Source organism: Xiphias gladius, chromosome 15 (genome assembly GCF_016859285.1).
Source record: "Xiphias gladius isolate SHS-SW01 ecotype Sanya breed wild chromosome 15, ASM1685928v1, whole genome shotgun sequence".
NCBI classification, from domain to species: Eukaryota; Metazoa; Chordata; class Actinopteri; order Istiophoriformes; family Xiphiidae; genus Xiphias; species Xiphias gladius.
The window spans coordinates 23110008-23135016 of NC_053414.1; the positions used below are offsets into that span (position 1 = coordinate 23110008).

Genomic DNA, 25009 nt, shown 5'->3' on the forward strand with positions numbered 1-25009 from the left:
TATTGTTTACAATAAACAAAAACCCACCTCACAAATATACAACAATATCAGTGGAACAGCAACGAGCTCTGAAATAGTCTGTGACTGTTTGTTGGGACATAGTGGAAGTTGCAAGTACTGTGCGTGTGTGTGTGTGTGTGTGTGTGTGTGTGTGTGTGTGTGTGTGTGTGTGTGTGTGTGTGTGTGTGTGTGTGTATGCAAGGAGCGTCAAAGTGAATGCACAGAAAAACTAAAAGAGAAGTGAGAAAAAGTTGTGAACAGCTGAAAAATGGAGCGAAATCAGAGAAAAGAGAGAGAAAAAGAATTCCCTTCAGTCTTCTTGATTCCCAGCCAACACATTAACAATTGAGGAAGTCTCTACTGACTCGCTGCTGCTCCCTCCTTCCCCTCCCCTCCCCTACTCTCACCTCTTCTCCTCGCATTCTAGGCCCCCCCTCCCTCCCTCTTAAGGAAGTGGGACTCTCTCTCTCTCTCTCTCTCTCTCTCTCTCTCTCTCTAGATCTCCCATCTGAAGATTTAACACAGCGCAGAGCAGAGCTGGCGGTCACAGTTGTGCCCTGGATTGTAGCAGAGGGACAGAGAGAGAGTGAGAGCAGCCCACCTGCAGCCTGTTAGCCCACCACCATGGATGTCAAACTGCTGGCATTGATGGCTCTGCTGGCCGTGGCCACACACACACCAACCTCCAGTGGTGAGTCCAGGAGAGGGACGATAGAGAGATCATTACTGGGAGTTTTGGTAGATTTTTTTTCTAGGGGAAATTTTGCTACATGAGATGTTTTACTGTTAAAGGTTGGGAAAGGATTTTGCTGCCTGTTTGATGTGGATGCTTGGACTTCTATTGTTTGGATTGTATTAATATTGGCTATGTAGGAACTATTAAAATTAGCTAGTTAATGACTGTCTGTATTACAAAATCAGCTGAATGTCTCGTATCTAAATGAAGGTCCTTTTGGCTTTAGTTTTAACTTCTTTTTCAAGGTCGAAGCTTAACTTATGACATTGTTGCTGGTCCTTTGTCAGGTTTTATTCCTCCAGATTTTTATGGTTTGATGGTTGATGAGTTTCACTTGTTGCAGACTAGGAAGACATCTTTTTGACAAATCCTCTAGTGTTGTTGCACCTCTGGCCGTTAAAGTAAAATCCAGCGCTTCTATTCCTGCTTTGTTTCTATTTTGTTACATCTCATGTTCATGACACGGAAAACTACTGAGCAGAGAGTACACTTTTATTTGATACTGATTCATCCACCATTTATCTGTATTAAATGCCTACTGCGGAGCTTAAACGATTACCCAATTAATGTATTAGTCGAAAATTAATCTGCAGCTATTTTGAAATAAATTAATAGTTTAGGCCTTTTTTGAAGGAGCATCTCCAAAATTAACTGATTCTGATTCATCAAGTGTGAATTTTTGATGGTTTTCTGAGATCTCTGTCTTTGGGTTGTTGGACAGTCGGCCTCAGAAAACAAGCAACTTGAAGACGTTAACGGGGGAATAAACAATTACATGAGAAAAATGAAAATGTATCAATGTTGAAAATAACCATTTGCTGTAGCGCGGGATTGGTGATATAGAAGTTGAATTACAACCTACTGACTGTAATCGGTAAATCTACATCACTACTGCAGCTTTCTGTAGCATTTTAGTACCAGAATTTTTTTTTTAATGACCAATAAATCAAGGTGATAATTTTGCATGAATTACTATATTCAGTATTTTGAGCTAAAATCCTTTGTGTATGAGAGGTGGGGAGCAGTTTTGACCCCACATTAATCACCCTCATGTCAACTTTGGTCGGGGACAAGTCACGGTGTTGAGTCACCCTGCCTGCATTATGCTAAGCTTGTTTTTTCGACCCCAGTAAGACCCCTGATTGCACATTAAAGAGTTAGGTCTAAATGTGTGTATTTGTCTTTTCTCTTTGCTTTCTTTTAATTAGTTTCTAATTAGGTATAACAATGTGGTGTTGATAGCAGTGGATGCTCGCTTCTGGCCCTGGTGCTGCAGGCTGCATAATGATCCCTTAGTTTGCATGAGAAAAGAGCCTGAATGGGTGTGAATCATTAGGCTGATATTACTGAGGATTTAGCCATTTGTGGCAGGGCATTTGGTGTTGCATTATAAACAGGCATATCGTTAGGAATATGTTGAACCACAGAACAAAGGTCTGTTAGTCACACTTGGTGCACTTGATTTTTTGGATTTCTGTGTTTATCAGGAAAGGAAACGGCTGATACATAGAATGAGCTGACATTTTCACAACCTTCAGAATTTCTTTGGAAACTCTGCTGTTTTTCAAGAGGGCAAATAAGTACAAAACTACAATCAGTTTTGTAATGGCCTGTATTTGGAGTTAGTCGTGTGCATCTGTGGTCCTCAGGGCCCCCACAAGCCTCCGTGGAGGCACAGGGGTGATTTGTAATAATTTTAAGAATGTACTTGAGGTGATTTTCACAGAGGCTGTTGATGCCGTCTGAGCCGCAGAGTGCTCTTTCATAAAAGAGGCGAATATTGGAAATTGAATGTTGAGGGCCCTTTTCCTTTAGAGAGGCCTGGCTGAATGCTCTGGGAGTGAAAAGCTAAAATTCTGCATGCATGTGTGTGTGTGTGTGTGTGTGTGAGTGAGTGGTCAGAAAGGGCTAATCTCTTTTTAATGAACATGTCGTTCACAGCTATATCAGGTAAACTCATACGTTCCCATGCTTTTAAACGCTTATTACAGTAGATTAAACGTGTTTTCAGTTTGTCCTCTGAGGGAAGTGATGTATTTAATTACAACTGAAATGGAGTCGAAGCTACTGTCTTTGAATTTTGATATTAACTGATGTTGATGTTAATATGTAGTTCCTTCTATGGACCTTAACAGCCCCTTCTCTGTGTGCAGTGGAACATTTACATTGTTTAAAATATACCATACACTATAGCAGTGACTTTATTTGCTACTGAACTGCATAATCATTCAACTAATTTAGTTCAAATGCAGTGTTTGTGTCAACGTCTTATTCCCTTGTAGCTTTATCGCATTTCTTTTCTAACTTTATTGCTAATTTGACATTTTCCTTGTGTGTTTGCAGCAAAGCCCATCAGTCTGGTTGAGCGGTGTTGGTGTCGTTCCACCCTCCACACAGTTCCTCAGCGCTCCATCAAAGAGCTCAAGTTCCTCCACACACCGAACTGCCCCTTCCAAGTCATGTAAGTAATTAAGTATGAAATTACTGCAGTGATTAACTTAAAGAAATGTATTTCCTGGTGGGAATGTCTGATGATGGTTGAAATTATTCTGGCACTTATGTAGCTTGTTGAATTTAAGTCTTTTAGATGTTGGTGTATTTAGGTGAATTTTACTGACTGTGTTGATCAAAGACAAGTCAAGCTTCTAGTACATTGCAGTCTTTTGGCATATTTCAGACTATGGCCCCTTTTTATAAAAAAAAGTGACTACAATAGGTCCAAGTCACTGACAAATAATCTTTAGAGACCTTAAAGTTATTTTGTTCTTACGGGACATTCATGCTTTGGTATAAAACAGCTAGCTGGTCGGTGACAGGACATTTTGTGGCTGATCCCCGTTGGGTCCATGCACAGTGCCCATAGGGACGTGATGCTCCTTGAATATGTAGCACCTAAACACTGTTAAGCATCATGTTGAAATGAGTTGCTTTGTTCTGTCTATCCATCAGGAGCAGCACTGATGTAAAAGTTGTAATGTTGCACTAAACATTTTTATTGATTACATTTTATTGATTTACAATTTTTATTGCAACAGGACAAGTGGAATCTAGCTGATCTGATCATATTTGATGTGTTTGCTATGAGTAAGTGTGATCTCCCACCCCAAACGTCTTTATAGTGACATGCAGAGAAAAAGTTCATTTTGCAGCATTGTCGGTCCAGACAATTTTTAGGAATACATAAGTGGAGATGTACCAAATGATGAAAATAAAAAAGAGCTTAAAGGAATTCTAATGGCATATTTATAGGAATGCATATTCACATATTTGCTACAGAAATCCTTCAGCAATAGAAATATCATTAAGTCTTAATTAAATGGCAACTAAATTATTTCTAAATACATGAAAAAGTGCCAGTGCATTTACAAAAATTAATATAATGAAAACAACTAGAATCCATTTTTTTTTTTTAAATTTAGTGACCTCTTCAAAAATAATAATGAAAAAAAAAAAATCTATGCTCCGAAACAAATGCACACATACAGCACACTGAACAATAAAAGATTTAAGGACTGCAAGTATCATTAATCAACAGTTTCACTACAAAATGTGCTGAAGTTATAGCGCTATTGAAAGTGCTCATCTCCCAATGAAACAGCATCACGGATATGGTGAGAAAATAGCAGTAATCCAAAAATATGCATGTACTAATGTTGATTATATTCCACTTGGCTTCCTCAAGTAATTTCGTACTTGCATTGTTGACTGATTACCCTGTCTTTAAGTGGATGGTGCTTTCTTTTCAGCCTCCGTCATCCCATATTGCAATCCTTGATTCCTGTCAAGCTACTATTGATAGTTGCAGTGTTTTTATGTCTATGTCAGGTGACAGCTAACCATTCTGACTATATGTTATAGTGTTCCATTTTCCCTACGTATTTATTCTTTCTTTTGTTTTGTCTTTGTTTCAATTAATCTCTTTTATTTCTCACTTTCCACTGTTATTTGATGAATAAAACAAAATAAAGATCTGATAAAAACATGAATTCATCTAATACAGTCTAGATTAATGTTAATATCCTTCTATTCTTTCCTGAATGAGAGGCCTGAGTTCAAAACAACATGATCCACTCAGAAAGAGGAAAACAGTGACGGCCAGAGCTCAGGGGGCCATTTATGTTTCGCAAAGGAAGCAATAATTAAGGGTCAAAGTGATTACCTTTGTATTTCTGCTGACCCCCTGTGTCCTTTATCCAATTTTTTTTTTTTTTTTTTTTTAAATTTATGACTCAAACTACCCAGCAACATTGAGTATAATGTCAGTGGTCTGGAACACATTAACTAAAAAGCTTCATTCATTTGTTCGCTATGGCAGAAGCCTCACAGCCAAAAGGCTAAATGTCTATGGGGCTTCTGCCAAATAGTTGGCGGGCGGGGGCTGGGGACTGTTAGAAGGGGTGACTGAATGGCAAAAGGTCAGGAAGGATACATAGCACTTCGGCCGATCCACAAACTCCCTCTAACTTCCCTCCAGAAAACTGCACAAGGAGTCAAGAAGTCATTCAGACGAGGAGCCCGCAGAGCTCTGCTCCTATATCTCTACTGAGACAGATGAAAGAAAGCCAGTAACACTATAGCCTCTTTCCCCCCACACCTTCTTTGTCCCCCACTCCCTGTGTCCCACCATGCGCCCTCATCCTACCCCCCTTACCAGTCCCAGCATGCTGTTGGTATTAACTTGCTGTGAAATAATTACTACCTGCTGCTTGCGGAACTCCAGCCCTCAAATTCCAGCCAAGTCAATTAGGGTTTAGGCTCTCAGTTGGTCATCCAGACAAGCAGACAGATAAACAGGATAAAAGGAGACACATCAAAACAACAGAGCGCTCCTGAGCAGATGAGCTGGCCATCCCTAATAAAATAAAACAGGAGGGAAAGAAGGGGACATCCCTGGAGGAAAAGCAAACACAGATTCAGTTACTGAGCTGTTTGGTCTCCTGAGTCACATGTTAGACTGAGGGATTTGGGGCTGATGCTTGGATTGATGCTCCTGAACCGCTCTTTTAAGTTTAGGGGCCATTTGCTCATTTCGTGTGTGTGCATCTAAATGGGGTGAGGAATTGGGGAGGTGGCACATTAAAGGGGTAGCATGGGTGAAGGAGAGGGTGGGGGTACAAATTGAATCAGAAAGCAGTTTGAGGCGGAGAGGAATGTGTTTAATTTGCAGAGTCGTGTGATGGAGAGACGGAGGGAGGAAAAAGCGGTGCGGTGAAGCGCTACACCTCGGAGTTGTTAACTCTCATACACGACCTTTTGCCACCGAGGTGTGAGACCCCTATGTTTGGAGGGGGGTTGAGACCCCACAGCCTGCCCCCCCTGTTCAGCCCAATGGATCTGAAACTCACCTAGCAGTGTCTGACAACAGAAAAAATCCTCTCCTAAATATCTGGCCCAGCTCCCTATCAACAGGCCAGACATCACTCGCAAGAACACACACTCTCTGTGACCGCAGAGCTGTAAATCATGGAGTGGGATCAATTTGACGTCCCTGCACTAAAAAAATTCAAATTTTCCTTTTATGTTTTTATTAAGCCATTCTTTCACCATGAAAGCATCAGTGAGATTAAAAATCTCATTTACAAAGGCGTGCTGGATAGGCAGCAACCACTATCAGTTAGACAGACAACACAACAATACACAGCAATGCAATTATGCCATTATTATGCACAGCCTTAATACCACCTTTAAACAACTCCACTGTAGCAATAGTGACTGAGAATTTAAAGAGGCCTTTTGGATGTTTTACCATAATTCAGTGGAAATCCTGTACTGTCTTCCACACTCATAAAATGCTATTCTTACATTGGCTTGAACAATGTTTTGATAGCTGGTGATTTAGAAGTTTTATAGTGTTCTAAAATAATTTTGGCAGGGGAAAAAAAGGCCTGCGAAAATGACAAAAAAAAAAGGAAGCTTTTGATGTGTGATGCAAGATGTATCCTCTAAGGCCAACGTCACTGTTAACTTGGGCCTTTCGAAACTTTTAAACCTACATCAGACTGTGTGTTAGGATGTTCTGTGTGCAGCGTAGAGACAGTTTTACAAGGCCTACAGGACAGTGTGATCTGCGAAGTGAGCCTCCCTCCCAGCTGTCCCTGAGTGGAAACAGAGAGCTGTGATTTTTCATCACCAACCGGAGGGTGACAGCCTGTTATGTGCAGTAATCCTCTGCTTTTAAGCTTGGATGTGTTGTAGGATGTGCTGAAGTTTTTAGAGCTTAGCTGAGGTGTTTCTGAGCTCAGCATTCATAAACCATATCAGATATTACTCTGACATTTTGTGCTCATTTCAACATCCAGGTCCTCTGATTTATACAAAAAGTGTTGAACAGTTAAATAGCGGAGGTATTTTTTTTCATGTTATGATACGCACTTACAAAGGGATCTGTGTTCCTTTTTTTTTTCGGTTAAAAAATAATACTGGTTAGCTGATGTTAAATTAAGCAGCACCGGTGTGTTTTTTTTTTTACTCTTGACATTAAGGTGACAGTTTGTTAGAAGTAGTAATCCTCTGGTTTTAACCAGGATGTGTTGTAAGATGTTTGGAGGTCTTCAGAGATTAAGTGGAGCATTAGTTGAAGTGAGCTTTTGTGATTTATTAGCCACAGGTAAAGACATATAGGTACATAGCGGTCAATCTACAGCATCCTTAGAACATTATCTCTTCAAGTTTACCATTATTACCCACCCAAACATATATTATGCTCTTTATAGTGCTTTAGGGAATTACAAATGCCTGTGGCACCTTTGAGTTTAAAAGGCCAGGGGTGGGCATGTCTGGGTTTAATAACTTGAAGTTGCTTATATTCTACATATCTGACTGCCATTATCTAAATTATAGGCTACAATGAGTTTTTTGTTAATTTTCCTATGTTGCAAGAAGGCATTCTTTTTTTTACATAGATTTCAGCACTTGAAAAGTCAGAGAGTTGAAACTTGCTTGAGCAAGGCAGTCTATCACAGTGAAGAATTTGTCACCTTTATTTTAAATCAGAGTCCAGTCGTGAGTTCAAGTGAGTGAGTGTTCAGGCTCATTCCAACATTTGATACAACAATTTAAATGCAGAAAACAGTGTTCAGTGTTCACAATATGCATCTCACAACTCTCATGTCTGTTTTTTTGTTTGTTAGATGAATACCGACACTTCACTAGTGTTCGCAAATGGCCATAATGAAACTTTGAAAAGATTACAGGTGATAGAAAATTTGTTGTGATTACCTCTCCCAAGCAACTGTAGTTGTTTTTACAAGTTGATTCACTGGTTACTGACATGAATCAAAACTGCTGGCTCCCTGAGATGTGGGAAATCAACTTAGTGTGCTTAGGAAAAGTCTTTGATGTGGTCCTTAGAAGGTAATTTGTCCCATCAACAGCCCTGCTCCCTGTTGAATTGTCTGCAGAAAACCTAAGGAACTTAAATGAGCTTCTTTAAGGATCAGTGTTAATTGAATTGACAATCACACTTCATTGAGGTTACTGCAAGGTCCTGTAACAGCTTGGTTGACCACACAGCTAATAAAGCAGATACAATCTCTGTACTGTACACCACCACCGGATGTTCAGCCACAAAGGAGGCCGGGGGCTGAAAATATTCTCCAGTACAGGACATGTCCTCGAAGCTGATTGATTTACATTAGACTCAAATAGTTAGTTTCCTCTTTATCTCTGCCGCTTCTGTTTCATGTGAACACCAGCGTAAGTCTAGAAATTATAAAAGCAAATGTACATCTACGTGTAAAATGGGTTAGTCACACAAAAAGAGAGAGATATGGAGTCTAATTCCTTTTTTTTTTTTTAATCCTGCAGTGCCAAGCTGAAGAGCAACAGGGAAGTTTGCATCAACCCAGAGACCAAGTGGCTGCAGCAGTACTTAAAGAACGCCATTAACAAGTAAGAAAAAACCTCCTCACTCTCTCTGCTCAGACACCAGCATTGCTGGCAGAGACAGAAGTGAAATACAGCTCTCTTCTGAGTTTAGAGCTTGCAAGGAAGAAATAAACCATTGTTAAAAAAGGCCATTTCACAGTTTCCTGCTGACAATGAATTCACTGAAAACACTGGCACGGTTGATGTAAGCAGCTGAGTTATTATCTGTGACATAATTAGCATGAAGTAAGAGTGGTGATAAATCCGCCACTGGTTTTTCTGCTTCTTTCTATCTCATAAGCATGTGTCTGAGACAGAAGAATGAAGTGTTTTAATGTGACTTTTTTTTTTTTTCTAAAAAGCAGCTTCCACATAGTTAACATCACTTACTACACATCAGCGACGGAGTTGATCGGATTGGGAAGAAGCACTGTGTTCGAAAACTGTTTATAGCAAAAACCGCAACAGCTCATTTTTAATGAGTTATGTAGTTAAATTTCTACAATTCCTCATAAAAACATGTTCCCAATGTGTCTGGTGGTGATTATCACCAGGCTGCATGTCTGCTTCTTAAAAAAACCATAAACAGTTAAAGTGCACAATGTGAAAAAAAACAATAAAGTAATTTCTGAGGAACTACGAGATATTGTTTATTATGCTGGTAAAGGACCTGCATGAATACAAAATCTCTTAAAACTGTAGTCTTATCATGGGAGTTGTCATAGTTCATTGAAGCTGGCATGTGGCACAGCAGCAAACAGTCTGTCAGACCAACTCTGTCTCCTAGAAATGACATTTATATACAACTAAACAAACATGATTTGTGAGAAACGTAATCACTGTCTGGATAACGTTCCGAGGCAATGGTTTGTTTGTTTTTTTTGAATCAATGAATGAAGCGTTACATTTATTAACAGTCCCCAGGAGGTGGTTGTTGTGGATGGTGGGAGAATGATCGTCATAGCCCAGGGTTTGCAGCCAGAGTCCCGTGTGTGGCAAGATAGCCCCTAACAAAAGTGCTTTAGTTAAGGTCAGGGAAAGATTGTGGTTTTGGTTACATGTGGATAAGTGCGTTGCATCTGAAGTCACTGCGAACTTGTTTCTGTTTTTGTGAGTATGGCTGCTCTTTGTCAGCATCACCCTTTTCATGTTCAGTTACAGTTACACATACATTACATTTACATGCTATAATGTTCACCTATCAAAAACTGTTTACCAACGGCTGAGGCCCCTAACGTGTCCACGACTGTGCTGCTTAGCACAGCATCCACGTTCTTTTCACCAGTGACCTGTTATTCATATCCTCTGTTAGAAAAAAAGTTTACACACTTTTTTCCAATTACTTTTTGTAAAATATTGTATTTTTTTTTTTATATTGTAATTTTACATTATTGGACCTCAAATAGATGGCTTAAATGAAACCATCTGAGAGTTAAGAGGAAGGAAACTTCTGGGTGAACAACTAAAAACTTGAAAAGAGGCCTCAAGTAGACACAGCTTTTGTTTTTTGTCACAAGCCAGAGATGTTGGGAACCACTGGGCTAATCTTTAACAATTTATCATAAGCTAGAAGCTTCATCATGTGTTTTTTTTTTCAATGTAAAACTTGATCTGAAAAGTTACTAGTAAGTGTAGCTGTCAGATAAGTGCAGTGGAGTAAAAAGCATAATATTGGCCCTTGAAGTGTATTGGAGCAAAGTTCTGTCGCATGAAATGGAAATACTCAACTACAGTGCTTGATAAAACGTACTTAGTTACTTTCCACCACTGGCAGTTGGCCAGACCAACTATTCTCTACTGACATTTGAATTTTTTAAAGATATAAGCCCTTCAAACTGTAGGTCATCCATGTTTGTTTTCCATTTACCATTAGACTTTATTTTATTTTATAGCAGCATATTCAGTGAATCTGTTGGTGCTAATTTCAGAAATGTAGCTGTTGTCAGTCTCATAAATATTTATCCTTCTGAATCTCTCTCCAGGGTGAAGAAATCCAGAAGACGCAATAATAAGAAAAACTAAACAAGACATGAAGGGATGACATGTATGTCGTCAGCCCTGTGGCAAACCTGTATACCTCGCTGTCACTGCTATGGATGCATGTAAACATGCTGTATGTACCTGTCCACTTCTCTGGACCGCTTGCAGAACCAGCACTTCACTGCCAAGTCGTGCCGTCCCCAGCACCACCATTGATCCCTCTGGATGCCCACATGGTCACCTCCAGCCCTCTATGTTAGCACCAAATGCAGCTACGCATTTGTATGATGGGATGCATGTTGTCAGATGTATGTTTGTGTGAGCGCTGGGCGATTGGCATGAGAAAGAGAGCAAGATAGTGTGAGTGTGCGTGTGTGTGTGTATGTGTGTGCGTGTGTGTGTGTGTGTGTGTGTGTGTGTGTGTGTGTGTGTGTGTGTGTGTTGAAAGTGCTTCACATGAACTGACTCTGACTTTGTGTCTCAATATAGTATTTTGTTACTTCACATAGCCAGAAACGAACAAATTGAGCTTTCTGTCTCACACACAAGGTTTTATGGGTAATGCTACCATCATGGTCCTTTCTAAATCGCCCAAATTTGGTTTGCCAAACTGAAGAAGTGTATCATTCAGGAATTCACCCATTGACAATAATCAGTTATATTTACAGCAATACAGTTACCTCAAGTTCAATGTTTTTAGAAAAGATTGAGTTCTAATTACGTGATCTTACATTCATTAAAAAAAAAAAAATTATATATTTAGGATGGGGATTCTACAGACTAATGAAAAAGCTTCTTCTGCTACGATGTGAACGTGTCATTACTCCTAGATTGAAGGGTCATTGGACAGACTGGCCAGTGGGGTTAACCCTCCACAAGCGGTGACCAATAGGGGCAGCCCCTGCTACCACAGGTATTGCATTGTCTTTGAGCTTGCTGCAGGAATTACACAGAGAGGAAGCTCACGCAAACTGTTTAAGAAACAATCACTGATCTTATGGTGCTATATATTCAGTATAAGGGGTCAGAGCCTTTGATATAAATGTATTTCACTGTTTATTTTATGCAAGATTTGAGATGGGATGTTGTGACTTCTATGTCTAATATGAAACACAGTTATGTTTTTACCAGTCGCCTTTTAAGCGCCTTATTAAAGGGACTGGGTAAATGTTTCTCATGACGACAGAGCAAATTAACGGCAGTATTTTCATACCAACACCTATCCTTGGTAGGAATGACAAGCTAATAAGCTGTCATATAAAACATAAAGATGAATGATCAATGTCACAAAGGGAATGTTCACAGTGGCAAAAAGAAATCATCCTTTTTTATATATATTTGAGCCACTTGTGTGTGATGTGTCTTTTATATGTAATGGTTTTATTTTTCTAATGTGTATAATTTTACTAAATGTTTTTTTAATGCAATGTACAGTAGGCAGTAGCTACTAAATGAAGGCTATTCCGTAAAATGCAAAAAACAGTATTAAAATTCATTTTCAAGGTTTCATGCAATATTTCACATACGTGTAATGGTTTATTTGCAAGTATTTTATCAACAGTATGCAACGCCAAATGAATAAAACACTACCGATACAATTTTTTTACAATTTGGATACAAAAATCAGCTAATCAAGATAAATATTGTCATTATGGTTTGTTGTTCTCTCCACATTGGTTCCTTATCAGGCAATCTCGGGGTAAAACGGGATAAAATCTATCAAGTCCTACACACAGTGATTTAAAGCAAAAGCCACTGTCATTGTGTTACATGAGTCAGGAAAATGTTTGGCTCAGCTCACCAGTCGTCCCCGTCAAATGCTTGATTTGATTTTTTTTTTATAGTGTTACTGAGGTTGATGTATGATGTGTCAATAGAGCCACTGATCCTAAACAGAACAAAACCTTCGAGTTGAGAGCCGAGAGACCAACATGTGCTTTCAATCTGGACACTCCCAGCACTCCACAGGCTGTCATTCAATTTCACTCAACTGCAGCCATGCCACAAAATTACAGCCCTTTTTTTTCCAAGTCCTGGCATTTGTAGGAATTTTTATGGTCTTTGTTTGGGTTTTTTTTTTTTTGACATGGTCTATTTGCTGACAGACTGGTTACAAGTGATAATCTTATCAAAATGCAGCTAATAGTGCAATAATCCTGTAAGTGTTATTTATTCCCATTAATGTCATAGAAGTTAATGGACATTAATTTTATATCATTACACTAACTGGTTTAAGCACATTGCTGCAGAGTTACATCTAGAAAGAAGATTGTGACATAAAAAAGTGGTCAACTGTATTTGTGTTTACCACACTGTAAGCAATTGTTTCATTAATGATTTTGTGAATGGGACACATTTGTAACAAGCAATTAGCTGTACTAAACAGATTTAAAGTGAATTTTTATAGTACTGTGGTCCCATTTATCTCTTGCAGTTAGTGCCCCTCTCATCAAACAATAACTGTACACAACATTTAGCTTGATTACACTATATCTGCCAAATATACAGACAACTTTATTATCATGCATATTCGCCACCAGAGCTTTTACGGTAAATGGGTGGATGAGAGCGTACTTTGGACCAAATGTGCGCAAAAGTTTTACACATCAAAACACATTCAGGTTAACATTTACTTTACATTACTGTGTTAATAAAATAAAGTGCATGCATGTGTTCTGCTTTGGACCCCAAGACAATGTGAAATAACTTTATTTCTTTTGAGGCAGCTTCTGACACATATTCTTCATATATATGAGATGTATTCGGGTATTACCCTGTGTATTTTCACTGTTTGTAAACCAAGAGGCAGTATTTAGCTATGATACTCAAGCCCTTTTTAAATAAAGTCATATGAAATAAAAATTTATTTCTCATTATTTCAGAAAAAATGATCTTTTTTCATATCTAAAATAGTGATAGTTCAGTATTTATTTGTGTATTTTCTTTATTTAAAGCTACAATAAATGGTTATTGATTATTAGGATGTAAAAAAAATTATAAAACAATTTACAGAAACAGCCTGGATGGACCCATGTTAATAAACAATTTATTATTACTGTAACCATGACGACACAGGTCCTCTAACCTAACGTTAAGTACTTACTTTAACCCAAAACCATGATCTTTTCTAAACCTTATCCAAGTTGTTTTTGTGCCTAAACTTAACCAAACAATGACTGTTCCATATGCTCCTATGGGTTTTATTATTATTCTCATGACAACGGTCTGGTCTGGCCTGGTACACCTGCTGCTGTAGGTGTACCAGACCATAATTATAAATCATTATTTTCTACAGCATCATCATTTATATCTTAACCCACCTGGGTCATTGAAGAGTCCGCGTTATCGTACAGCTTGAAAATGTATTCAAGTGAAATTCAAGTCAAGAATTCAAGTGAATTTGTTGTTTATTGACATCAGGTCAAAAATTCAAAGTTGCTTTGAAACAATTTACCAGGGAAAATAAAGAATATGATGACTTGGAAGATTCTTGGTCATCCAGGTCATGGTTATCAAAGAAGGACTGAATTGCGGGCAACTGGACTTGGCTGTAGATACTTGAAAGCCATTGATGTCACTTGGTTTGTTAGTGCTCCGGGTTGTTGTAACATCAGTTGTTAGAGCCATTGGGGTCACATGAGGCCAAGTGTGAATGGTTGTTAGGGAGGGATAATAACAGAAGTTGTATCAGGGAATTTTTGGATTGGAGCAGGTCTAGACCGGACTCTTAATAGTTATATTTAGAGAGACCCAACATTCCCCCATGAGCAAGCGCTTAATGTCAGCGGCAAGGAAAAACTCCCTTTTAACGGGAAGAAACCTTGAGCAGAACCTGGCTCTGGATGGGTGGCCGTCTGCCTCGACCGGTTGGGTTGAGAGAGAAACACCTACAATTCTCTCCCTTAATCCCTTCCCAGGAGTGTTAACAACCATTTTTGGCCTCCTCTTTGGCCTGTTGAATGTCATCTTCATACACTGATCAGCTACAACATTAAAAGCAGTTACTGGCTTTAATGCTGTGGCTGATCGGTGTAAGAATATGACAGTCAAGATTTCTTTTAATCATTTCTTTACTTTCCAAACAAGGTCCTTATTGTCCTGCCAAAGAATTTCCGGATTCTCTTCAGTCGGCTCTTCTTAACTTTGGCAGGCGGACACTCATCTGGTGACCCGCCATTGGCCGATGTCTCTTCAGCTGGACGGGCTACACCTTGGCTAACAGCTAAGCCAGCAGCGTCTATTCCTGTAGCAGCTTCTGCTCCATCAGATGAATGGAGCATTTTTTTAACGCTGCCACAGGAGCGAGGAACAGCTGAGCCAGCATCATTTTTAGGAGGTGTGGCTGAAGGCTCTTCATCTTTAGGCTCTTCCCGAGCTTCACCATCAGCTGGACTGCCTGCAACTTGGTTAACAGCTGGTTCCTCTACAGCTGAGCCAGCAGCGTCTATTCCTGCAGCAGCCTCTGCTCCATCAGATGAATGAAGCATTTTTTTAACGGTGTCACAGGAGCGAGAAACAGCTGGTTCCTCTAAAGCTGTAAAAAATAAATCCTCTATCTCTGCAGCAGCTTCTGCTCCATCAGATGAGCGAGGCATGTTTTTAACGCTCTCACAGGAGCGAGGAACAGCTGCGTCATTGAAATGAGCTGTGGCTGAAGGCTCTTCATCATTGGGCTCTCCCTCAGCCTCACCATTAGGAGATAGCTCCTCATCGAAGTTGTCCATTGGTACGACCGCCATTTTCTTTGAAGAATTCTTGGCACTGAATAAAACATGACAATAAATTAATGATAACTCAATCACTAAACAAATCTTTCCAACCCTACTGAAACCAAAACACAGTAACTTACTACAAGCTGATCTCTACTTCATCCACCAGATGGGCCATTGTGACAAAGGGGTGAGTGAGAGCCTTCCCCGGAGTGATCCTCTTCTCTGCATCTGTATTTAGCAGGCATTTCAGGAGACTGACAAATGCTCTTTGATCCTCCAGCTCAATGTTTTCCTGCGTCCTTGGGTCGTGCTGGATTTAAAACAAAGTGGGTGACAGTTCAGTTTATCTGCTTCCTGTCTCTCTCTGCGACAGAGCTAATTGAGATCAATTCATTCTTTAGTCAAGAAATTGACCACTTACTCTAATCAGGTCATCCAGGTTTCTTAAATGCGGGTGCCATCTTTTGGGCTCAATGCCAGTGCCAATCTGGTATTCCCTCGGGGTCTACAGGAACAAAACATGCATGTCAGATACTTCCTCCTTAATGTGTTCAACATTTTAAAAGAGTTTTTTGTCTAATTGGGAGATAAAAAAAAAGCTGAACAACTGAACCAAGTTTAAATACCTTCATCCACCATCTAGGGTTGTCCCAGTGCTGGTTCACCTTAAAAAATGTGTGGGTGTGTTTCCCAGCACTCAGGAGGTGGTCAGCTGGCTGGCCCAGAATGTCTACGATGCCTCTAATCTGAAGAGAGAATATTAAGAATCACATCAGCCGACACACTACATCAAGTCCCCTGTTGGGTTTGGACATGTGTGTAGGGCAGAATGTTACAGTCTTTGCATTCAAATCTAGATATATTTGGCTACTTACTGACTGGTACACGCAGTTTGCCGCAAACAGCCTTTTTCCGAGGTACACGAACCCAAGCACACAACCAAGACCCCACATGTCTATGGCCTCGGACACGGGTAGACCCAGGAAGACTTCAGGTGCCCTATGTGTAGCATACAAGAACCACAAGAGCTATTAAGTACATTGTCAAATGCAGCATGCATACTGGAGATTGACACAGCATCCGCTGGATCATTTACAGCATAAACACACAACTGCAAACATGTTAAATGATGAGCTTTGCGGATTGAATTTACCTGCAACCCTGAGGCTGAATTCTCATCCCTTGTCTCTCTTCTGAGGTGTTGAAGGACACGCCAAAATCTACAAGTTTTACCCGGAAGGGCTCAGCCGGGTGGTTCACCAGCATAATATTGTCTGGCTTCAGGTTCGCGTGAACGACGCCAATGCCCTTCAGAGCGTCAAAGGCTATCAGCAACTGCAGAGACAGAGGACACAATGTAGACAGTTAAAGATACCATTGACCAAGGTGCAGGCTGTTACTTAAGCATGTAACTTCTTTCTCAGCTGGCTTAGTATATTGCTATTAATTGTTGAAAGATTGATCAAAGCCACATAGTCTTTACCTGGTGCGTTACTGGTCGTATCTCACTGAGAGACAGTGGCATATTTCTTTCTTTGAGCAGTTGATGAAGACTCCTGTCCAGCATTTCAAACACTAGACAGGTATGTCCTCTGTGCTGAAACTTCTCCAAGAACTGAACCACGTTCTTCTTGACTGGGTCAAGAACGCTCACTACTTCGAGCATTTGGATCTGTGTAGAAAATGACATAGGTACTTGTAAGTGACAGAGCATGGTATCATCAGTTCATTTAAGAAACAAAACTTAGGCAAGAAAATGTGAAAAAACTTCACTATCAAAACAAATTAAATGATCTACCTCTCTTTTAGCGGCAGCCTCAGTTTTTAGGATCTTGAGGGCCACGGGCTCTGATGTGTTTAATTTCACAGCCTTGACAACTTTGCCAAAGCACCCTTCACCGATGACATCCTTCATGAGATAGCGACTTGTGCTGCTATACAATATGTCTATTACTATCACCTCAGAGCTCTCGGAATTTTTCTTGTCATTTGTGACCACTGACAGAGAAGCAGAACATGAAGAGAAAAGGAGAACACGTGAAGGTTACAACATGGAGTCCGCAGGGCTCATTCAGTCAACACATAATGCTCAAATGTAGCTGAAGTATTCATTATCCTCATGTAAATAAACATTTGGTTTTCATTCTACGACCACATGTAGAAGAATAATATGTCAGATACTGAATATGGCATCATGTCCATTTTTAGTGAGTGGTATTCCCAAAGAATGACAAGAACAAAATACACTCAATGAGGGGAAACATTTGATCAAATACTACACTGGTCTTCGTTATTCAGATAATTCACTTAAGTAAAAGAAGCAATACCACAGTGTAAAAATCTTCGATTACAAGTACAGGTATGTATTATCAGAAAAATGTCATTAAAGTATCGAAAGTTAAAGCACTTTTTCAAACTCTTAACCTGCATAGTAATCACATTTCAACTGTCAGTTAAATGCAATGGAGTAAAAACACGTCTCTCTGGAATGTAGTGGAGTCGACATATAAAGTAGAATAAAATTCAGATTCTTGTGTGTGTGTGTGTGTGTGTGTGTGTGTGTGTGTGTGTGTGTGTGTGTGTGTGTGTGTGTGTGTGTGTGTGTGTGTGTACATGTGTTGAGTTTTCCTTACCAGTTTTATCTGCTGTCAAACAGCGGTCCGCGTGACTACTTGAAGTCCCTTTGCCACAGCAAATGTTTCTGAAAATGTTTCTCTTCTTCATTGTTAATTCTTCAACTAACTCTGTTCTTTAAGTAGTGAAGTTCTGTAAGTAGTGAAGTGCTTCAACTAACTCTGTTGTGTAAGTCGTGAAGTGTTTTCAGCTGAAGGCAAACTGACCAGTTCCAAACATCAAAAGACTCTTCATGACATCACAGCAGGGCTTCAGTATTATGATGTCATAACATTCTATTCTAAGATTCTATTCAAGTCTTTTGTGAGAGAAATGAGGAACAATCACTTCATTTACAGACACATTGTTCATTTCAATGCTTTTGATGGCCCCTATGCTATATTAATGCTGTTGATGTAGACATTTCTTATAAAAGTAAATAAAATCGGCATTTCATGGGCCATCTTATGTTTTAAATCATTCTGAAACTTGCAAGGTCAATGCTGACGTAGAGTCAACTGTTTTGGATTTATTTACGTCATGAAATTTATATTATTTTTTAAAAATGTTACCGCCCTCTAATCAGATATGGGTGGCCCACCTCCTCCATCACCCGTCCTTGAGTGGGTGGGTTTCTATAAAACCGCACTCATACTGAGTGAATATAAACCGATCGAGACTCATCGTTCAAGGGAGTTAGGCTATTATCAATGCTGCCTCCCCCATTTTTCAAAATTATGGTGTGGGTGGAGTCAGACTCAGAGCTGGGGGTTAAAGTTACATTTTAAGTTTTTGCCATGGTTACCTGTTACCTGTGTTTACTTGTTTATAGCAGATTGTAATAGTTCACACACACACACACACACACACACACACACACACACACACACACACACACACACACACACACACACACACACACACACACACAAACACACACACACACTCACACACACTTGCCATCAATTATCAGGAATGAGGAGTCGCAGTTGTTCCATAGCAGAGAAAAAGATTTAGTGCATCTTTGTATATTAGCATTTTCTGAAAAAATTTGCAGCTCATTTTAGGAGATGTCACGTACAATAGGTTTGCAATGATCCCCATTTAATGAGTCATTCCACTGCAATGCAGGACTAAGCAGACTGTGTCTTTGTTGCCTGGTTGTTAGACTCCTCTGCTGGCATTCAACAGACAAGGATCATTAATTGTGGAAAGCTGACTTCCCAGCAATTTCTTTTTGTAAGGCAGACATGTTCTGCAAGCAGTTACTACTGACCCACTCTTATTCCAATGTAAAAGGTAATTTACTTGTTATTTACTTGGGTATTTCTACTTTATACCCCTACTCAACAACAATTCAGAGAGAAATATGGTACCTTTTACATCTCAACATTTATTTGACAGCTATAATTACTAGCTACTTTAAAGATTAAGATTTTACATACAAATCATGATGAGTTTAGAAACTAAAACTCTACTTGCAAATTAATGATCAGTAAAAATAATCCAATAATAAGTGAAAATGTACGATACCTTTCAGGTAACAAAACCACTTGCCCTTTGCGTTGTGATTGGATTGTCATTGGCCAATCACATAAAGGTGTAAAGACAAGGTCAGAATTCGTACTTTTCACTTCAGCGTCACAAACAGTGTGGGAACTTTGAGCAGCGAGTTTTACACAGATTTCTGCTGTGTACCTGTACATAGATGTTCACAAGAGCACTCCTTTTTCAGTGTCTTTGTGTAACCTCAACACTGATATCATTTGGTCATAGATTTTATTTACACAGTCTCTTTCCTTTTTTTTCAAATACAAATCTTTTCTTTGAATTACTCATACAGTTTTTTTGTTTTTGTTTGTTTTTACAGGTTTACAATGGTTGATTTACAACTACAAACTTTGGAATTATTTGTGAACATCACTTTACAAGCTCAAAATCCTGCTTACCCTACTTTGAGCCCATAACTGGGTTGCTATTTGGAGGCTTGAAAATCAAATAATGAACTAAAAACAGGTAAATGACGCACAGCTATAGAGTCCAGTAGTGTGTTCAACACCATGAGCAACACGTTGAAGTGGAAAATGCCTAGCAGAAGTGTTTGGGGAGGTCGAGAATCTTATTTCCTTCAAGAACTGTAATAAGGAGTTACTTACTGACTTTGATGTTAATAAAAAGTGGCGGTACCACACCTCCGACAGGTAGACAGGTTCACCAGAAAAAAACAGTTCAAACAGAATTGCATTGCCAAGCCAAAACCTCACGCAAGCAGTCTGGCAATGCATATGAACGGGCTCAATGAATAATTCAACGGTACTATCACTTGACATTTTCCACCCTCGAAATGAAACCTAATCAGCAAATCTTTTTGGAAAGGAGTAAAGAGGAAAGGCACATGTAATGCCCATTAACATCCCTGTCTGCCATTTTAACACCTGAGATTACAAAAGTATTCATTCATTCCTTCATTACTTGACCACAGCACTAGGGAGCCCATGTAACATAATAAAGCTGTCATCTCTGATAAAATGGTACCATGTAAAGCGGATTAATTTCATGGTACAGCTCTCTCCTCTGACCTCTGTGCAGATACATACGAGGAACATGAGACACGGTTTGGATGTGGACCAAGCGGTTTAGAGGGTCAGAGTTGCATGTTTTGGCCTTTTGGGCACATTCAGAAATGATTATGGGATTTCTATACTGTACTTATTCAGCTGAGACTCGGCAATGATGGAGGTGGCCGAAATAAGTACAGAATGTTTATTAATATGTACTTTTACTGACACATTACTCTGATCCAGTTCAGCTGAGGAATTTGGAGATTTTTACAATGAGACAAAAATCTAACCAAACACAAAGAGGCATCCGGTCAGTGTGGGAAATATTCCTAATAAAACTCAATATAATATCACAAGCCAGTTGTGACTAATAAAATAAGTCCTGTGAGCTAATTAGAGTCTGAATCAGACATGCACTGCCCAACCGAGAACAATAAAAGCACAGATTGATGAAGAGACATATCAACAGATGAGGCAGCAGAGTAAATGCTGACATAAGCGGTGATGGAAAACTGGAACTTACAAGGACACAGCGAAAAATATGATGGAGTGTACAACACACATCAAGCTTATTGCATGACAAAGTATAATAGCATATTCTGTGCGTGCTTTCATTCAGCATAACATTATGCTAACATACAAACTGTGCACAAGGTCCATAGGTGGAGCAGGAACTCCTTGGGTTGATACCATGATGTATTATTATTATTATAGTTTCATCATATTCTAAGTTGTGGTTTTCAGAGTTATTGACTTAGAAAAACGAAGATTTTTACACTGTCATATCAAACACAGTAGCATAACAATGCCTTTTTTTCATGTGAATGAAGCTGATAAGGAATAATCATGTGATTGATAAGGTTTGGAACAAAAGTGGCGTAGTCTGGCAAAAGTAGCAGCAATATGTACATAAAACATATACTGTTCTGACTGTATCTGCTGTCTATTTGCTGGATTTAATTCACCTGATTAGGCTGTTCGTGTATCTGATTTAAGAGTTGTCTCAAAAATACAGGCAGTGGAGACTGGCTGCCATTTTAACTTTTTTAACACTGTGAAAATGTGTAATTCCTTCATGTTTTGTCAGAACACAGCTGTTTTTTGTCAGATAATGGATTTTCAGAAATCTGTCAAAAATACCTAATAAAGATTAAATATAGTAACTTATCTATCGGCCCCCTTTTTTAATTTTAGGTTTTAATTATTTCTACTTATCTTTGGAGGGACTATATGTTTAAGGCAAACACTTCAATCAGGGATAGTGAAAAAAGGTTCGCATCATTAGGTCCTCTCAGCAGTGAGGGGCAGGACACTGTTAAGATAGTATAAAATAACACTGCTGTAAGTGACATTTTGTCAGAGTTGGTGTACTCATGGTAGTGTATGTATCCAGAGATAAACTGTGATGTCAGCAGTAACTAATGAATGTTAAATGAATGCATTGTTTATTAATTTGTTTGATCTGATGCCTTTTATCTGTTTGTTTGTTTTTTTTAATTTCCTGGTGTCCATTAATATTTTACCTGTTTCATTAATACCACCTTTTTGGCAATTACTCCTGCCCATCCAACCTGCTTCTGTCATTTCCATGGGGTGGCAGTGCTGGAGGGCCATAGAGATGAAAAGCAGATATAAAACATGTAATGTAAAATTAGACAATAGTATCTTACCATAAAACCCAAATTACATGAGTTTAAACTAAACCAATAAATAATTGTCCATATCAATACACATAAATACAACAAAAAAGATTCTTAGCTTGAATAAAATTTTACATAAATAGGTTTTGACCACTCCTCTTTAAGTCGCTCTTGCTTGTGTCAACTTGATATTTAATGGAAGGCTGTTCTACAGTACGGCAGAAATAAAGGGAAAAAAATCCAGGTACTTATTATCACTTTACTTTTTATAGATCTACAGTCAAGGATTAGTAACTGGCAGTGGTGGCTTTAAACCTTACACTCCAGTTTGTTTTTGATTTTACTGATATAAGGACTTTTTCTACTTTTGCGTTTGCAGTAAATATGATGTTCAACAAAACACCTAAAATGTAAAGAGATATGTTCCATATTCTACTCTTCTCTCATCTTGAATCAAACAGTAACCACATGAAAACAACACTGCTTTTCTCAGCACACAGCAGCCTTCAACTCAAATCACCTGAGACAGAGAACATAATCACGTTGAACAACAAATTACCCGTCTGATTTGGTCTAGGAGTGATTTGAGGCTCTCGACCATACATTTTTGAAAACCTTAATACCCAGCCCAGCTGAATGGAAGTTAATAGGAAACATGTTGTCTGCAAAACCACACAGGGCTGTGTGTCTGTGTTTGTGTGTGTGTGTGTGTGTGTGTGTGTGTGTGTGTGTGTGTGTGTGTGTGTGTGTGTGTGTGTGTGTGTGTGTGTGTGTGTGTGTGTGTGTTTATAGTGAAAGTGAAGGATGTCAGTGGGGCAAGTTAAGAATCTTAGTGTAATTCCTCCAGTTTCCTGCTGAAGTAGCTGTATGAAAAAAAAGCCATGGGGAAAAAGTAGATGCTAACATTATGTTTCCTGCTCAGGAAAAACATAAGAACATTGTCCTGATGATGAAAGACCAAGGACACGCACAAACTGAAAAAAGACTTAACACTCTCTGTTATGGATGAAGAATTTACGCCAAGGATGGAATCAGATACATACAAAAGCAAACACAAACATAACATTGCAAGAGAACACATATAGATAAAGTTGTGACTCTCAAAACATGAAAATCCATATTTAGGATTAACATACGAACTGAAAGTACCACCTATCAAGGCACAGTAAAAGTAATTATAAGTGATGTAAGGTAATCTATGCTGACATTTTTGAAGGCTGTTGTAAGGATGAATCTTACTGTAAATGTCAGTGTTTTTTCACAGGAAAAAAGACTCAAAAACAAATGGGGCAGCAGAAGACAGCACAAACTGGCTCACTTCACCACTGAGTCAGGTAAATAGAATGTATATGTAGGACTTTATAGCAAAGCACTTCCCTGTGAACAACAGAAAAGTTCTGAACAACAGCTGCCCCGAATCTGACCACTCTGTAATCCCTTCAGCAGCATGTGCTTGACTCCTTCATCTTTCTGACTGTGTGCTGACCCCTCCACATACATGGAAGCTCTGGTAACCCCCTACAGACGACTAACTGAAGACTTAGACATACTATCAACAATCGGCATCAACAAACAAAGAATCAAAACCAAGGTTTGAGATGCCTACAGTGATCACTCTTTTCACTTGAGTCAAAGGCAGTGCCATTGTAGAGGAAAAAAGAAAGCACAAACCACTTCTTCTCTATCAAACCCATAGGCATTAACGTAAACAGCTCTGGGGGGTTTTGGGACATCCTCAGATCCATCATGACCAAGTGTTCAGCGTTTCTCGATTTTTACAGTGGCGAGCAGGGTCACAGGCAATGCTATTGGAAACAGGTTGATCACTGTTTCCATGCAGGGACATCCCTTATGTTTGAACATGTGAAAACAAAACAAGCGAAATTTCTAGATGTCAGTAGCCCCTTAGATTTTCAGTGTCTTCCATTAAATGGGAAATTTTGACATGATGTTGTTAAAGAAAAGGTTTCGTAGTTACTAAGAAATACATATTCATCCTCTGCAGCGCCATGAATTTCAGAGCAAATGTAATGGAAATCAGGTTAGCAGTTGCTGTGTAGTAGTTTTAATATATTGACCAAAGGGACAGCCTGATGGACAGAGTGAAGTGCAGTCTTTTAAGGTTTTCAAAAGATTAAAGAATTGTGTAGCTATGACAACTTGCTGTAAATACTGTAAACAAATCAGACCAACAATTAGACAATCACCATCAAATTAATAGGCAACTATGTGAGCACTTCTACTTTTATTTTTTTATTTTTTTTAATATTATTAAAAAAGTGTATCCTTGGGTTATGGATTGTTAAATAAACAAAAAGTGTCACCTTGCACTTCAGGAAATTAAAGTGACCATTGATTTTTGGATGATCACAAAATATTTGATCGTTTAACCATTGTTTCAGCATCTGTGATATAACTGAATTAATCAAACAATTGTAGTGTCATCTCCAAAGCACACACAAGAAGGAATTCAAGTGAATTTGTTGTTTATTGACATCAGGTCAAAAATTCAAAGTTGCTTTGAAACAATTTACCAGGGAAAAATAAAGAATATGACGTCTTGGAAGATTCTTGGTCATCCAGGTCATGATTATCAAAGAAGGACTGAATCGCGGGCAACTGGACTTGGCTGTAGATACTTGAAAGCCATTGATGTCACTTGGTTTGTTAGTGCTCCGGGTTGTTGTAACATCAGTTGTTAGAGCCGTTGGGGTCATGAGGCCAAGTGTGAATAGTTGTTAGGGAGGGATAATAACAGAAGTTTTATCAGGGCACTTTTCATATGGAGCAGGTCTAGACCGGACTCTTAATAGTTATATTTAGAGAGACCCAACATTCCCCCATGAGCAAGCGCTCGATGTCAGCGGCAAGGAAAAACTCCCTTTTAACGGGAAGAAACCT

The 25009-nt window shown here is 39.1% G+C and overlaps 2 protein-coding genes across 2 annotated transcripts in view; one reads left to right on the forward strand and one right to left on the reverse strand.

Moving 5' to 3' along the window:
• Window positions 1–558: 558 nt before the first annotated feature.
• cxcl12b (chemokine (C-X-C motif) ligand 12b (stromal cell-derived factor 1)) lies at window positions 559–13419 on the forward strand. Its single transcript, XM_040147363.1, has 4 exons — window positions 559–691; window positions 3080–3197; window positions 8543–8626; window positions 10585–13419. Exons 1-4 carry the CDS (start codon window positions 625–627, stop codon window positions 10622–10624), a joined length of 309 nt encoding a protein of 102 aa, XP_040003297.1. The 5' UTR covers window positions 559–624; the 3' UTR covers window positions 10625–13419.
• A 1233-nt stretch (window positions 13420–14652) lies between these two features.
• The window catches only part of LOC120800730 (homeodomain-interacting protein kinase 1-like), a 13476-nt gene continuing 3119 nt past the window's right edge, over window positions 14653–25009 (reverse strand). The window contains exons 2-9 of the mRNA XM_040147025.1: window positions 17093–17292; window positions 16778–16966; window positions 16448–16629; window positions 16170–16293; window positions 15716–15799; window positions 15432–15604; window positions 15195–15343; window positions 14653–15047 (exon numbers count right to left, since the gene is read on the reverse strand). Coding sequence (XP_040002959.1) covers window positions 14653–15047; window positions 15195–15343; window positions 15432–15604; window positions 15716–15799; window positions 16170–16293; window positions 16448–16629; window positions 16778–16966; window positions 17093–17292 — 1496 coding nt within the window. The remainder of the gene's footprint in view (window positions 15048–15194; window positions 15344–15431; window positions 15605–15715; window positions 15800–16169; window positions 16294–16447; window positions 16630–16777; window positions 16967–17092; window positions 17293–25009) is intronic.